Source organism: Lycium barbarum, chromosome 12, assembly GCF_019175385.1.
Source record: "Lycium barbarum isolate Lr01 chromosome 12, ASM1917538v2, whole genome shotgun sequence".
Lineage (NCBI taxonomy): Eukaryota > Viridiplantae > Streptophyta > Magnoliopsida > Solanales > Solanaceae > Lycium > Lycium barbarum.
This window is the reverse complement of record NC_083348.1, coordinates 56,389,258-56,401,262: the sequence shown is the minus strand read 5'-3', so window position 1 is coordinate 56,401,262 and position 12,005 is coordinate 56,389,258. Positions and strand designations below refer to the sequence as shown.

The 12,005-nt window shown below is 35.4% G+C and overlaps 1 protein-coding gene across 2 annotated transcripts; it reads left to right on the top strand.

Moving 5' to 3' along the window:
* Positions 1-1,155: 1,155 nt before the first annotated feature.
* Positions 1,156-11,602, top strand: LOC132621501 (toMV susceptible protein tm-1(GCR26)). 2 transcript variants are annotated; one of them, XM_060335797.1, is made up of 10 exons: positions 1,348-1,457; positions 2,585-2,683; positions 3,379-4,032; positions 5,139-5,345; positions 5,723-5,938; positions 6,039-6,258; positions 6,874-7,121; positions 8,534-8,712; positions 8,834-9,087; positions 11,245-11,602. In XM_060335797.1, the coding sequence occupies exons 3-10, from the start codon at positions 3,538-3,540 to the stop codon at positions 11,394-11,396; spliced, it is 1,971 nt and encodes a 656-aa protein (XP_060191780.1). In that variant the 5' UTR covers positions 1,348-1,457; positions 2,585-2,683; positions 3,379-3,537; the 3' UTR covers positions 11,397-11,602. The 2 variants fall into 2 exon arrangements, with proteins under 2 accessions (XP_060191779.1, XP_060191780.1); XM_060335796.1 differs by lacking the exon at positions 2,585-2,683 and having other exon boundaries at positions 1,156-1,457.
* Positions 11,603-12,005: the final 403 nt, after the last annotated feature.

Sequence of the window (12,005 nt, the reverse complement as noted above, 5' to 3'; positions counted from 1 at the left end):
ATTTTAGAAATTAGCCTGTTTGGCCAAGCAGTTAAAATCCGCTTATTTTGATAAGTACCTTTTTTAAAAGTACTTTTCAAAAAGTACCTTTGGCGAGAAGCAATTTGTGTTTGGCTAATCATTTGAAAAGTGTTTTTAATAAGTAGATTGTGTTTGGCTAATCTTTTTTAAAAAGTGCTTTTGAATATCAAATTACGAAAAAGGACAAGTATCAATGAACATTTAATTGTTAAGATTATTTTAAGGAGAGAAATTATTTTAAATATCTATTATGAAAGACTTTAATTAAAATTTGTACTTTTAGTTAATCAAAATTAAAAAGTGCATATTAAAATTTTCAATCGATATAATACATAGATAAATGAAAGAAAATATCAAATATTAGTATAATATCAACATGATGATTTAAATGTATTAAAAAAGTCGAGAAAAATAAATTATATGAAATGCATGATTAAAGAATCAGAATGAAATGAGTTGCTATACGTAGTAACCAAACGGGTTGTTTTATAATTAAAAATTAATGAATAATGAGGGATATACTTGTTAAATATATATTTATGGTAGAGATATTTTGTGTAGGGAATTTTTTTTTTTGCTTTTGCTTCTTTCAAGAAGCAGAAATTTTTAGCTTCTTTCCAACCGTATAAAATCTGTTTCTGCTACTCCTCAAGAGTACTTTCTTTTTTTGTTACTCAAATCAAAGAAAAAAGTGCTTCGGGCCTTAAAAAAAAAAAAAGCTTGGCCAAATTGGCTTTTAGTTTGACTTGACGTGGAGTTTAAGAAATAAAGAGAAACTTTTGAATCTTGTGGTCCTAAATTAAAGATGTGTATAGTGTACTAAAATGTCCTTTGTATCTTGTGATTATAAACTTACCGTATCGAATATTTAAATTATCAACTTATTAAATATAAAGAGAGACACTGTTTTTTAAACAGACCAAACAAGAAAATAAGAAACTTAAATTTGAAAGGAGGGAGTAACTTGCAAAATGGCTTTTAGACTTTTTAAAATAAGGTAAAAAGGCAAAACAGGACGGGTGAGACAGAAGCAAAATAGAGTTATACTCTTGGTCAAAAAATTATGTCACATTATCAAACTACAGATCGTAATAATAATATAAGTAGTAGAGTATATATTTCATTAATGTGGGCCCGCTGGCATACAGAAATTGGAAATCCTTTTTCTCTTGACGGGTGTTCTGCCAGATGATCGAGATTCGACAAGTTACCGAACCTTCTCACTATCCTCACAGTAAAATAAACTCTACCCACCATTTTATGATCTCAATTATAACACAAAAAAACTATAGTTGAGGAAAATGGCATCTGCAGAGAGTAATTCTCTTAGAATTTTCTGTATTGGAACAGCTGATACTAAACTCGATGAGCTCCGTTTCCTAGCCGAATCTGTTCGATCCACTCTTAAAACCTTCTCCAATAAATCCTCGTCTAAGGTTTGTTACTTAAATACACTTTACCTTTTTGGTTTTCTTTCTTAATTGTTGAAATATCATATTCTGTTAGATTACAATTTGCTATTCTTTATAATGTAAATTAAAATGTTACTCTCTCTCTGTACTCAATAATTTTAGTGTCTTACTTTTGTTTTTGGATACCAACAAAGAGTGTCTCTTCTACTTTATTTAGTAAATTGACAATTCAAACATAGTATAATAATATTTTTGGTCCCTAAATTATAGGTATATTCTGATTTTGGTCCTTCTGATATATGACAAAGCATATTTAACCTTCAATTAATCGAAATGTGTGTTTTTAGTCCTTTTACGTTAGAATTCTGGAGTAACAGTACAAGCTTAACATAACACATTGGTACTTGAGTGGTGGAACGACTACTAATTATGGTAAATTTGTGAAAATTCACAAGCAAAGGGATCAAAACTACACATTTCAATTAATTGAAGGTTAAATATGCTTGGTTAGATATCACAAGAATCAAAATTAAAATTTACCATTAATTGAAGGACCAAAAGTGCTATTAACCCTTCAAATATGCTACATGGCAAGTTTAAAACCATAAGATTCAAAGGATATGTTAGTACATTGCACACATCTTTAATTTATGACCACAGGATTCAAAAGTCTCTTTTTATTCCTTAAACTTTGTGTCTAATTAAACTAAGACACTTAAATTGGGCCAGATGCACGGAGGCCCCCAGTGCGGAGGTGTGAGAGGTTGGCTATGGATGATTTTAGGAGAGGTAGATGTAGGCCGAAGACGTATTGGGGAGAAGTGATTAGACAGGACATGGCGCTGTTGCAGCTTACCGTGGACATGGCCTTAGATAGGGGGTTGTGGAGGACGCGGATTAGGGTAGAAGGTTAGTAGTTAGTGGAGCGTAATCCCGTGTATCCATTCCGTACTAGTATGCGTAGTATTATCTTTGTAGTTTCTTGCCCTTTGATTTCCTGTTACTTTCTGATGTCTCTTGTGCTTCAATTATCGTATTAGTTTGCTGCATTTACTGTTACTTATTTTCATACTGCTTATTTATAGTAATTTGCCTTGGTTCCTTTACTTTCATCAATTCTTGGCTGACTTTTTGCCCTGCTTTCTCTACAGCCGAGGGTCTTTCGGAAACAGCCTCCCTACCTCCCAAGGTAGGGGTAAGGTCTGCGTGCACTGTACACTCCCCAGACCCCACTTGTGGGACTACACTGGGTATGTTGACTTGATTACTAATAACAAATACCTGACCTCATGGCATAAGTCATAACTGAGAAATAAAGGTCTTTCAATGGCCTTATATTAATTATGAGAATTTGCCTCGTAGCTTCTGAATTGCAAAAAGAGACCGAGAGAACAATTTAGTTTAACTATGCAGTTTGCAGTTGTTGAAACATTAAGGGGAAGGATTTAAGTTATATAGATACTGATTGTGTAGGGATAACTTTAAATTGTCTGTGGTTACTTACCTTGTTATAGACAGTTCCATCCCAATTTATGTGGCACCATTTGACTAGGCACGGAGTTTAAGAAAGAAAGAAAGACTTTTGAAATTTGTGGTCCAAAACAAGCCTTGGATACTTGTGTGGCTGTAAATTATCTCGTTAAGGGTAAAAGGGGAATTTTAAAGTTAAATTATTTCTAAGTATAGAAATGTGACACTCTTTTGGACAGACTAAAAAGGAAAGTGTGCCACATAAATTGGGACAGAGTGAGTACTTGTTAAGCTGACAGGCCAAAAATTGTTTACAGAAAATAACCCTTAAGAGAACTAGTTTATAAAGTCAGCTAAAAATTATAATTTGCAAAAGTATATAGTAAATTAGATCATAAGTGGAATACTTTGTTGTAGAACATTTTGACTTCCTTTGACTGATATCAACCTTATGCTTATACATGGCAATGTATAGGTAGGAGTGACAGTTGTTGATGTCTCAACCAGCTTGAAGGAGACAGATAGTTTTGCTGATTTTGATTTTGTACCAAGGAAGGATGTGCTGTCATGCTATGCACGAGGGGGAGAATCTGTGGTCCAGCTTCCAGATGATAGAGGCCAAGCTATTGCGATCATGAATAAAGCTCTTGAAACTTTCCTGATGAAAGCTCATAATGACCAGATTCTTGCCGGAGTGATTGGCCTTGGGGGTAGTGGAGGAACATCTCTATTGTCATATGCCTTCCGATCGCTTCCAATTGGGATCCCAAAAGTTATAGTATCAACAGTTGCTAGTGGCCAAACTGAATCTTATATTGGAATATCAGACTTGGTATTATTTCCTTCAGTTGTAGATATTTGTGGGATTAACAATGTCAGTAAGGTTGTTCTATCTAATGCGGGTGCAGCTTTTGCTGGAATGGTGATTGGAAGGCTTGAAAGATCGAAAGAGCATAGCATCACTAATGAAAAGCTTACAGTTGGTGTAACTATGTTTGGGGTTACAACTCCTTGTGTTAATGCTGTCAAAGAAAGATTAGCTAAAGAAGGATACGAGACTTTGGTTTTCCACGCCACTGGTGTCGGGGGCAGGGCCATGGAGGATCTTGTTAGAGGAGGTTTTATACAGGTAATCCTGTTGCTCTATGACCACTAATGGTTTCAGTGGTATGTAGTATTGATATTTGATACTTCCTATTTTCCCTTATAATGAACTTTAAAGTCCTAAAATTGAAAACTCTATGGACCAATAAATCCTCTCTTCCTAACATCCTAAGAGTACTAAAATCTATTTACATTATGTAGTATTTTGTTTCAAACCTCTATTTTCACTATTGGACCATTGGACATCTTATCACGTAAAAATACCATCTGATTTAATCATAATAAAAATATTTAACTATTTAAGTACGAACAATGATGATACTCATGGTAACAGTAGTGAGAAGCTAAGCAGTTTTGGTTAGTGATTCTCTTGTACGTTAATGTATTGATTTGAATGGTTTACAACTTCTTAAATGATTAATTATAACGTATAATTATTTTCCATTTATATACAGTAATTCATATTTAATTTTCTAATTCCATGAGTTTATTCTCCTTTTCAAATCGAGAGTATTCCATTTTTAACAGATAAACTAGTGCAAATAATTTGTTTATTTTCAATCTTCATTTCAATTTTTTGTTGTTGTCGTCATCATTATTATGATTATAATAAACCAATTCATATGTGTTACCCTTCGCATATTATCATAATGAGCTTGGATAATAAGACTAGGTGCTTTCGATATAAAACTAGCTAAAATTACGATCCTCATTATTATTCTAACTATTATTTCATTAATTTTAACTGGCTATACATCTTACTCATAGTCAGTTGAGCAAGAGTACAAATGGAATATACTATAATGCTATTAGCACTATAAGAAAATTGAATGAGGTGTAGGATTTATTGGTCTCTAAAACTTTTACTAGGTTTACAGTCAATTACAAAGGAAATAAGACTCATTTGCCTGAGGCATTGGCCTGGATGCAACAAAAGTGCGGCCTCATTAGTTCATTGCGATTGATCCTTTCAAACTATTGGTAGAACCAGGGAAATTCATTTCGAAGAAGGTAGAGGCTTGCAGTTTGTTCACTGAAATGGCTTGTCAAACATATTACTGATGTCTGAAGTATTACATTATCTCTTTCTGGAAAACGATTAATATCCATCTGTTATTTGACTTATTTTAGGGCGTGTTGGATATTACGACAACTGAGGTTGCAGATTACATAGTTGGAGGAGTTATGGCATGTGATGGTTCCCGATTTGATGCAATATTAGAGAAGAAGATTCCTTTGGTTCTGAGTGTGGGAGCATTGGATATGGTGAATTTTGGTCCTAAAACGACCATACCTCCCGACTTTCAGCAAAGAAAGATTCATGAACATAATGAGCAGGTGATTCATCTTTTCATTTTGCTCCTTGTTTGTCTCTAAAGGAATTCCTTAAGATATTGAGCAGTAGTATTATCGAAAAAGTTAGTGTTGGAATACATACCATTCACAGTTTGACAATTGTGTGGTCGTGAAACAAAGTAGTGTGTTTGATGTCATCTTGCACAACTTAGACTAAGTAGAGATAGCTAGCCATTTGGAAAACATCTCATGACGTCATGCTTTTGTTGTCACTAGGAGATATTTTGCGAATCTTTGAAAATTTATTATATTGTGTTGTGACTGCTCTATTAAGAATATTGGTTTCAATTTGATAAACTATCAAATAAATATTTGAGATGTGTCTATTGAGTTAAATTAACGGAATGCTTATGGTACAGGTTTCCCTAATGCGTACGTCGGTAGGTGAAAATAAGAAATTTGCTGCATTTATAGCAGAAAAGTTGAACAAGGCATCATCAAGTGTATGTGTTTGCTTACCAGAGAAAGGTGTCTCTGCATTGGATGCACCAGGGAAAGCCTTTTATGATCCTGAGGCAACTAGTTGTCTTACACATGAGCTACAGATGCTTCTTGAAAATAGTGAACGCTGTCAGGTACCACAGTTATTTATAAGGAAGAAGGATTGGCAGCCTATGGTGTTACATTCCACTGCAAAAGTCAACTCAGATTATTGAAATGTTTGTTCACTGATAGGTTAAGGTCTTTCCTTACCATATCAATGATGTGGAGTTCGCAAATGCTTTAGTTGATTCATTCTTGGAAATCTCTCCGAAATCTAGACATGTTGAATATCAGCCAGCCGAGTCCAAATCTATCCAAGACATTCAGAATGATAATGCTGTCCCTCAGAAATATTCCTCATGCAGCGGAACAAACTTTTCTCGCCTGAATGACTTTCCAAATGCCAAACCAGGTGATGATTCTTCCTAAAAGTTAGGGCTAATGCTTTCCATCACAATGACATGGCAAATAAGCTGCTAGAGAATTACTGAACGGTTTCCCCTATATGATTACTGCAAGTGAATCCTGGTTTCTTCTATTAATTTATGTACCTGTTCCCGAAGTAGTGTTGGCCTGTTCACATTATTTTCTAGGTTTAAGACAAAGCTTTCTTCTTATCTTTGCCAAAGCTCATTGAATCCTATCCTCGACACCAATTTAAGATGATAAGTGGAATAAACTGGCATTTATGTCAACCTTAGTTTGTCATAGAAGCCAACAAAGTGAAAGATGACAATAGAGTATGCTTTATACTTTCTTAGAGTGAAATATGATTGATCTTGTCTCAGGAATTATTTTCTTACCAATAGGTTGCTGGTTATGGGCTAGCTTGAAATGCCATATCATGGATTGTTGTCCGTCATTGTCATCATAATCATCTCTACTATTATTATGTGAATCTCTTGGAAATAGAATAAACTGGTTCATTAACAGGGAAATGAATCTAACAGCTTCTCAGTTAATGATTTTTCTTTTCTTCTTTAATTTGTATGAATACTTGACGAGAAACTTAATCTTTCTTGAGCAGAAACTTTGCAGAAAAGAATTGTGATACTGCAGAAATTGAAAGATCAAATAAGTAAGGGCAAGCCCGTTATTGGGGCTGGTGCTGGTACAGGTATTTCTGCTAAGTTTGAGGAAGCTGGTGGTGTAGATTTGATTGTCTTGTACAACTCGGGGCGCTTTAGGATGGCAGGAAGGGGATCCTTAGCTGGTCTATTGCCTTTTGCTGATGCAAATGCCATTGTACTTGAGATGGCCAACGAAGTATTGCCTGTAAGTCCTACTTGTTGTGTGCTTCTTTAGTTCTTCTGAAAACCTTATCAACTTTTAGGCTCAGCTTCACCGATCTTTTATTGTTTGATTTTAGCTCGGGTTGGACTTGAACACGACTTTACTGTTCAAGTAAAATACAACCTGCTGTCAAGCAGTTCATGTTCAATTCAAAGGCTTAACAAATTGATAAAACCTTATTTGACTCAGCATGAACGAAGCACTACAAGACATACCCCGTCCAACCCACCCAAGTTTGGGCTGATCATTGACCCGCCCATTTATAAGCTCAGTCCATTTCAGCCCATAAAAGATTGGCTCTGACAGCCGAAATTGACCCATGAGAATTCTTGTCAAAATATTGTCAAAAAGATATTTTTTATATTTGATATGTTATATATATCCATAATAAAGAAAAAAAAAACTATTAGTATTAGGTACTAAAAAATTATAAAAGGAAAAACAAAGAAATTAAAACTTAGAAAGAGTTGAGCGGTTTGGGTTATGACCCGCTTTTTAGCCCATTTCAGCCCAAGTAATTTTTGGGTGGGTCAGTAACCCACCCATTTATTAACTCACCCATTTTGACCCGTCCAAATTCAACCCAACTCGCCCATTTGACACCCCTAGTCAGACACATTAAAGCTGATCCATGTCATATCTATGATTCTTGTCAGTACCTCTTTCTGGGAGTAGAACTCGCAGTGTTGCCTCAAAAAGACACTCTCAGGAAATCCCTGCCAAATTTGCAGTAAGTTATGGACACATCACTCAATGGTTGGTTAGAGATGAAAACAAATGTCGATAGAATTGGAACTAACTTCAATCCAGCTTGGGCTTTCAACAGTTTCTATATTGTCAAGTCAATCCGACCTTAGTCTTAATCCAGTTAAATAGTTGGACTTCTCGCACTTGCTGAATTAGATGAGAAGCTACATAGTTGATATGTCCGCTTATGTATTTGGAACATCAGAGGTTTAACTTCATTGCGTAGAAGACTGACTAAACCCTGCAGAACCACCTATCTTACTGGGTATCTATTAATTGTGAACTTTACGTGCTACATTTGTAGTAGGGCAAAATAGCTCACAAGTCCAGGCATGGAACTAAGTTGTTTTTAATATTCTTCAAAATTTCAAAGGTGGATTACAATAGATTTTATATATATATATATATATAGAGAGAGAGAGAGAGAGAGTTTTCATATGAGTTCTGTTGCAAATGATAAACCATCATTGAGGTTTCTTACTATGTGCTTCATAGGGTGGTGCATTATCTAGAAAGTTTCTGAGTGATGAGAATATTTCTACTGATGGTTCATTGAGATGCTTTGTCCATTTTTTTCGTTAAAAGGAAGGTCCTTTCCTTTTCCTCCAGAATGGAGGCTTAGTTTCTATCAATGTTGAAATCTTCAGGTGGTTAAGGAAGTGGCTGTTCTGGCTGGAGTTTGTGCTACTGATCCTTTCCGCACAATGGATAACTTCCTGAAGCAGTTGGAATCTTTTGGATTCTGCGGAGTGCAAAACTTTCCTACTGTTGGTCTATTTGACGGTAACTTTAGACAAAATTTGGAAGAAACTGGAATGGGTTATGGGTAAGTCTCAGTAAATATGTTTTAGTAAGACTTAAAGCTTATATCCTTCTTTTAATTGTAACAATGGCGATGGCATTTCTTACAGACGAACCATATCCTGATATCTTAATTTTATATTCAGCTTGGAGGTTGAGATGATTGCAACAGCTCACAGGATGGGCCTTTTGACAACCCCATATGCTTTCTGCCCAGATGAAGCCGTTGCTATGGCTAAAGCTGGTGCCGACATCATAGTGGCCCATATGGGGCTTACAACATCTGGTTCAATTGGTGCAAAAACAGCTGTCTCATTGGAGGGAAGTGTAACTTGTGTCCAAGCTATCGCAGATGCTACTCATAGGATAAATCCTGATGCTATTGTGCTCTGCCATGGAGGTAAATCCGCGAAACCCAGAGTAACTAGAAAATTCTTAGGCAAAAAGCGAAAGAAAATGGCTGGACCAATTCTGTTTTATTAGTGTAGCCAACTAAAGCAAAATCTCTGCCATATTCCAGATAAAATAATTTGATAATTAAGCAGTACTCTGATGGTGTACCAGATGGGTTCACTGGCTTCACTAATTTTGAAGTCATTTTGACTTAATTCCTTGGCGTGTAAACAATAAGTTAGGTAGACTACTGAAAGCTTAAGCGTATGTGAGAGCAGCTTCTCATATCACTTGTGAGGATTCTCATACAGTGTTGTTATTTACAATGTCCTATCCCAATGGTACGAGTACCAATCCTAAGGTAGTTGCCTAATTTATGTTACACCATTTAATTAGTGCACTATACCGGATTATATTATTAATGAACCTAGAGATTCTAATAAAAGAAACATTTTGTCAAGTGGTGAGGTTTGGTAATCTGCTGTCTTTCTTGAATGTTCCATGTGTGTGTAACAGTCCATATAGATTTAGCATTGATTCACTGCAGTTTCTCCATTGTCTCATGAATCATGAGTTCATGACCGGGAAAACAAATGCTGGTTGAAACTTTTTGGATTTACAGCTGCATTTTTTATGGTTTATTTCCCTTAAAGTTTGCTCAATTATTTTCCTACGAACATATGCTCTGGTTATCTTCCATTATATTTGTGCAAGTAGACATTTTCTTTATTCGAGGTATGTTGAGGTAGGCTCTTAGTACTCCTTTGAATTTGTGTTTTTCTGAGTCCTATAATGTAGGTTCAATTTCTGTAAGAAATGAGGAGGTGTGTGTTTTTTATTTGCTTTCTTGTAACCAGAAAATTGTATGATTCAAACATATACTCCCTCCATTTCAAATTATGTGAACCCATTTGACTGGGCACGACATTTAAGAAAGAGTGAAAACTTTTGAAACTTGTGGTTCAAAATTAGTCTTGAATATTTGTGTAGCTGTAAATCACTTCATAAAGTGAATTTGTTTCCAAATTAGGAAAGAGGTCATTCATTTTGGCACGGATTAAAAAGGAAATAGATTCACATAAATTGAAACAGAGGGAGTATTTAAGAGAAAAAATTGTTTTATGATGGATAACAATAGATACTTGGTGTAATTTTCACTCTTAATGAAGTCCGCTCTAATTCATGTAATGAATGAGGCTGTTCTCTTTTGTTTGTCTCTCTTATTTTTTTTTCCAGTATCTCACCAAAGACTTGGTATATTTTGTAGAATATCCATGTCATTTTTTCTCTAACATAAAATATCTGCTAGTTAAGTAGATAATGTCAGTTACTATCATTTTGTAATCCAGCATTTTTCTTGTCATCTTAATCTTGTTTTTAAAAAAAAAAAAAAAAAAAAATCAATCTCCTATCTCGCATTTTTCTTGTCATCTTAATCTTTTTTTTTTTTTTTTTTTTTTTTTTTTTTTAAAATCAATCTCCTCCATCTCTATCACTAGAGGATGGAAGCATAAAGGGCAGCCCGGTGCACTAAGCTCCCGTTATGCGCGGGGTCTGGGAAAGGGCCGGACCACAAGGGTCTATTGTACGCAGCCTTACCTTACATTTCTGCAAGAGGCTGTTTCCACGGCTCGAACCCGTGATATATACAGAGGAGAAACTATCTCCATGTACCTACTTAGAAAGGAACAACCTCCATTCTATGTGATAAGTAGGCTTTCTAATCAGCTCTCAAAAAATCAAATCAAGGTACATCAAAATTTTAAATTCTAGACATGCATCTCTCCATAGAGAAGGAATTCCTAAGTGTCTTCCTTTTAAATGAGGAAAATGAAATTTGTCCATTCTCAATTCACCTTTAGCATATTTAGGAAGCATGTTGCAATCATTCATCTTAATCTTGTTCAAAAGCAATAATATTGTTCTTTCTCTGCCAGACAATCCGCAAAGTCTAATTTGGAACAAAATCTTAAGTTGTCAAACAAATACTAGTAGTTATCAAATTTTACAATTATCTGAGTAAGATTAACATGGGGGGAGTTGATCTTATCTTTGACGAGTTTTTGTATTGTCAATTCGTTAGTCTTTATCACGACGGCACGTTCTTTTCTTATCCTTCTGATTATTTAATCGCTAAAGTGAAGAATGTTTGTTCTATTTGCAGGCCCTATATCTAGCCCTGAAGAGGCAGCATATGTACTGAAGAGAACCACAGGAGTTCATGGATTTTATGGCGCTTCAAGCATGGAGAGACTACCAGTTGAGCAAGCTATAACTGCAACTGTCCAGCAGTACAAATCTATTTCTATGGAGTGAGATGAAGTCGGTTTAGGTTCTCTAAAAGTCTGAAAGTACCTATATGTATGATCTTCACCTCTTTCTTTATATATTAGTCTTGTTCCTCTTAAGCTCTTCCCTGTTGAAAGAAATTTGTAGCTTGAACCTGAGATTGATGATGTATGATGCAGATCACGTATGTGCAATATCTCTTTTTTGTCTAATATGTTGTGTTAATACGCTGATGAAGCTTTCTCGAAGTGTTTCTTACACATTCATAATCACCTTTGAGGGCAATTTTTTTTTTTCTTTATTTCAAAGTTCTTAATATTCGGAGTTCGGACAAAGGGAAGTATACATGGATAGTTACTCCGAGCCTGTCCTTGGCTCCTCTGTACTCAATCTAGCAACTTGACACGCCACAACATTGCAGCTGCAGCTGCAGTTGCAGTTGTTGTGTATCCAAATGTTTTCAGTTTTAACAAGTTATCCGTGATCTCTTCATCATCAACCTTTTACATTGGCTGGATGTGATTCCCTCTGCAGCATGGACTGCGTGAAGTTCTCGTGATGTTCGTTTCCATTAAGCGATTGGATATTGTTGTTTTGAAGTCTCCATTAGCTCCTACGTGCTTGGACTTATTGCTT

Coding starts and splice junctions, on each gene's coding strand:
- LOC132621501 (XM_060335796.1), top strand. CDS start 1,323: ATGGCATCTGCAGAGAGTAATTCTCTTAGAATTTTCTGTATTGGAACA. Junction 1,458..3,378: donor CCAATAAATCCTCGTCTAAG/GTTTGTTACTTA, acceptor GGCAATGTATAG/GTAGGAGTGACAGTTGTTGA. Junction 8,713..8,833: donor GAAACTGGAATGGGTTATGG/GTAAGTCTCAGT, acceptor TTTTATATTCAG/CTTGGAGGTTGAGATGATTG.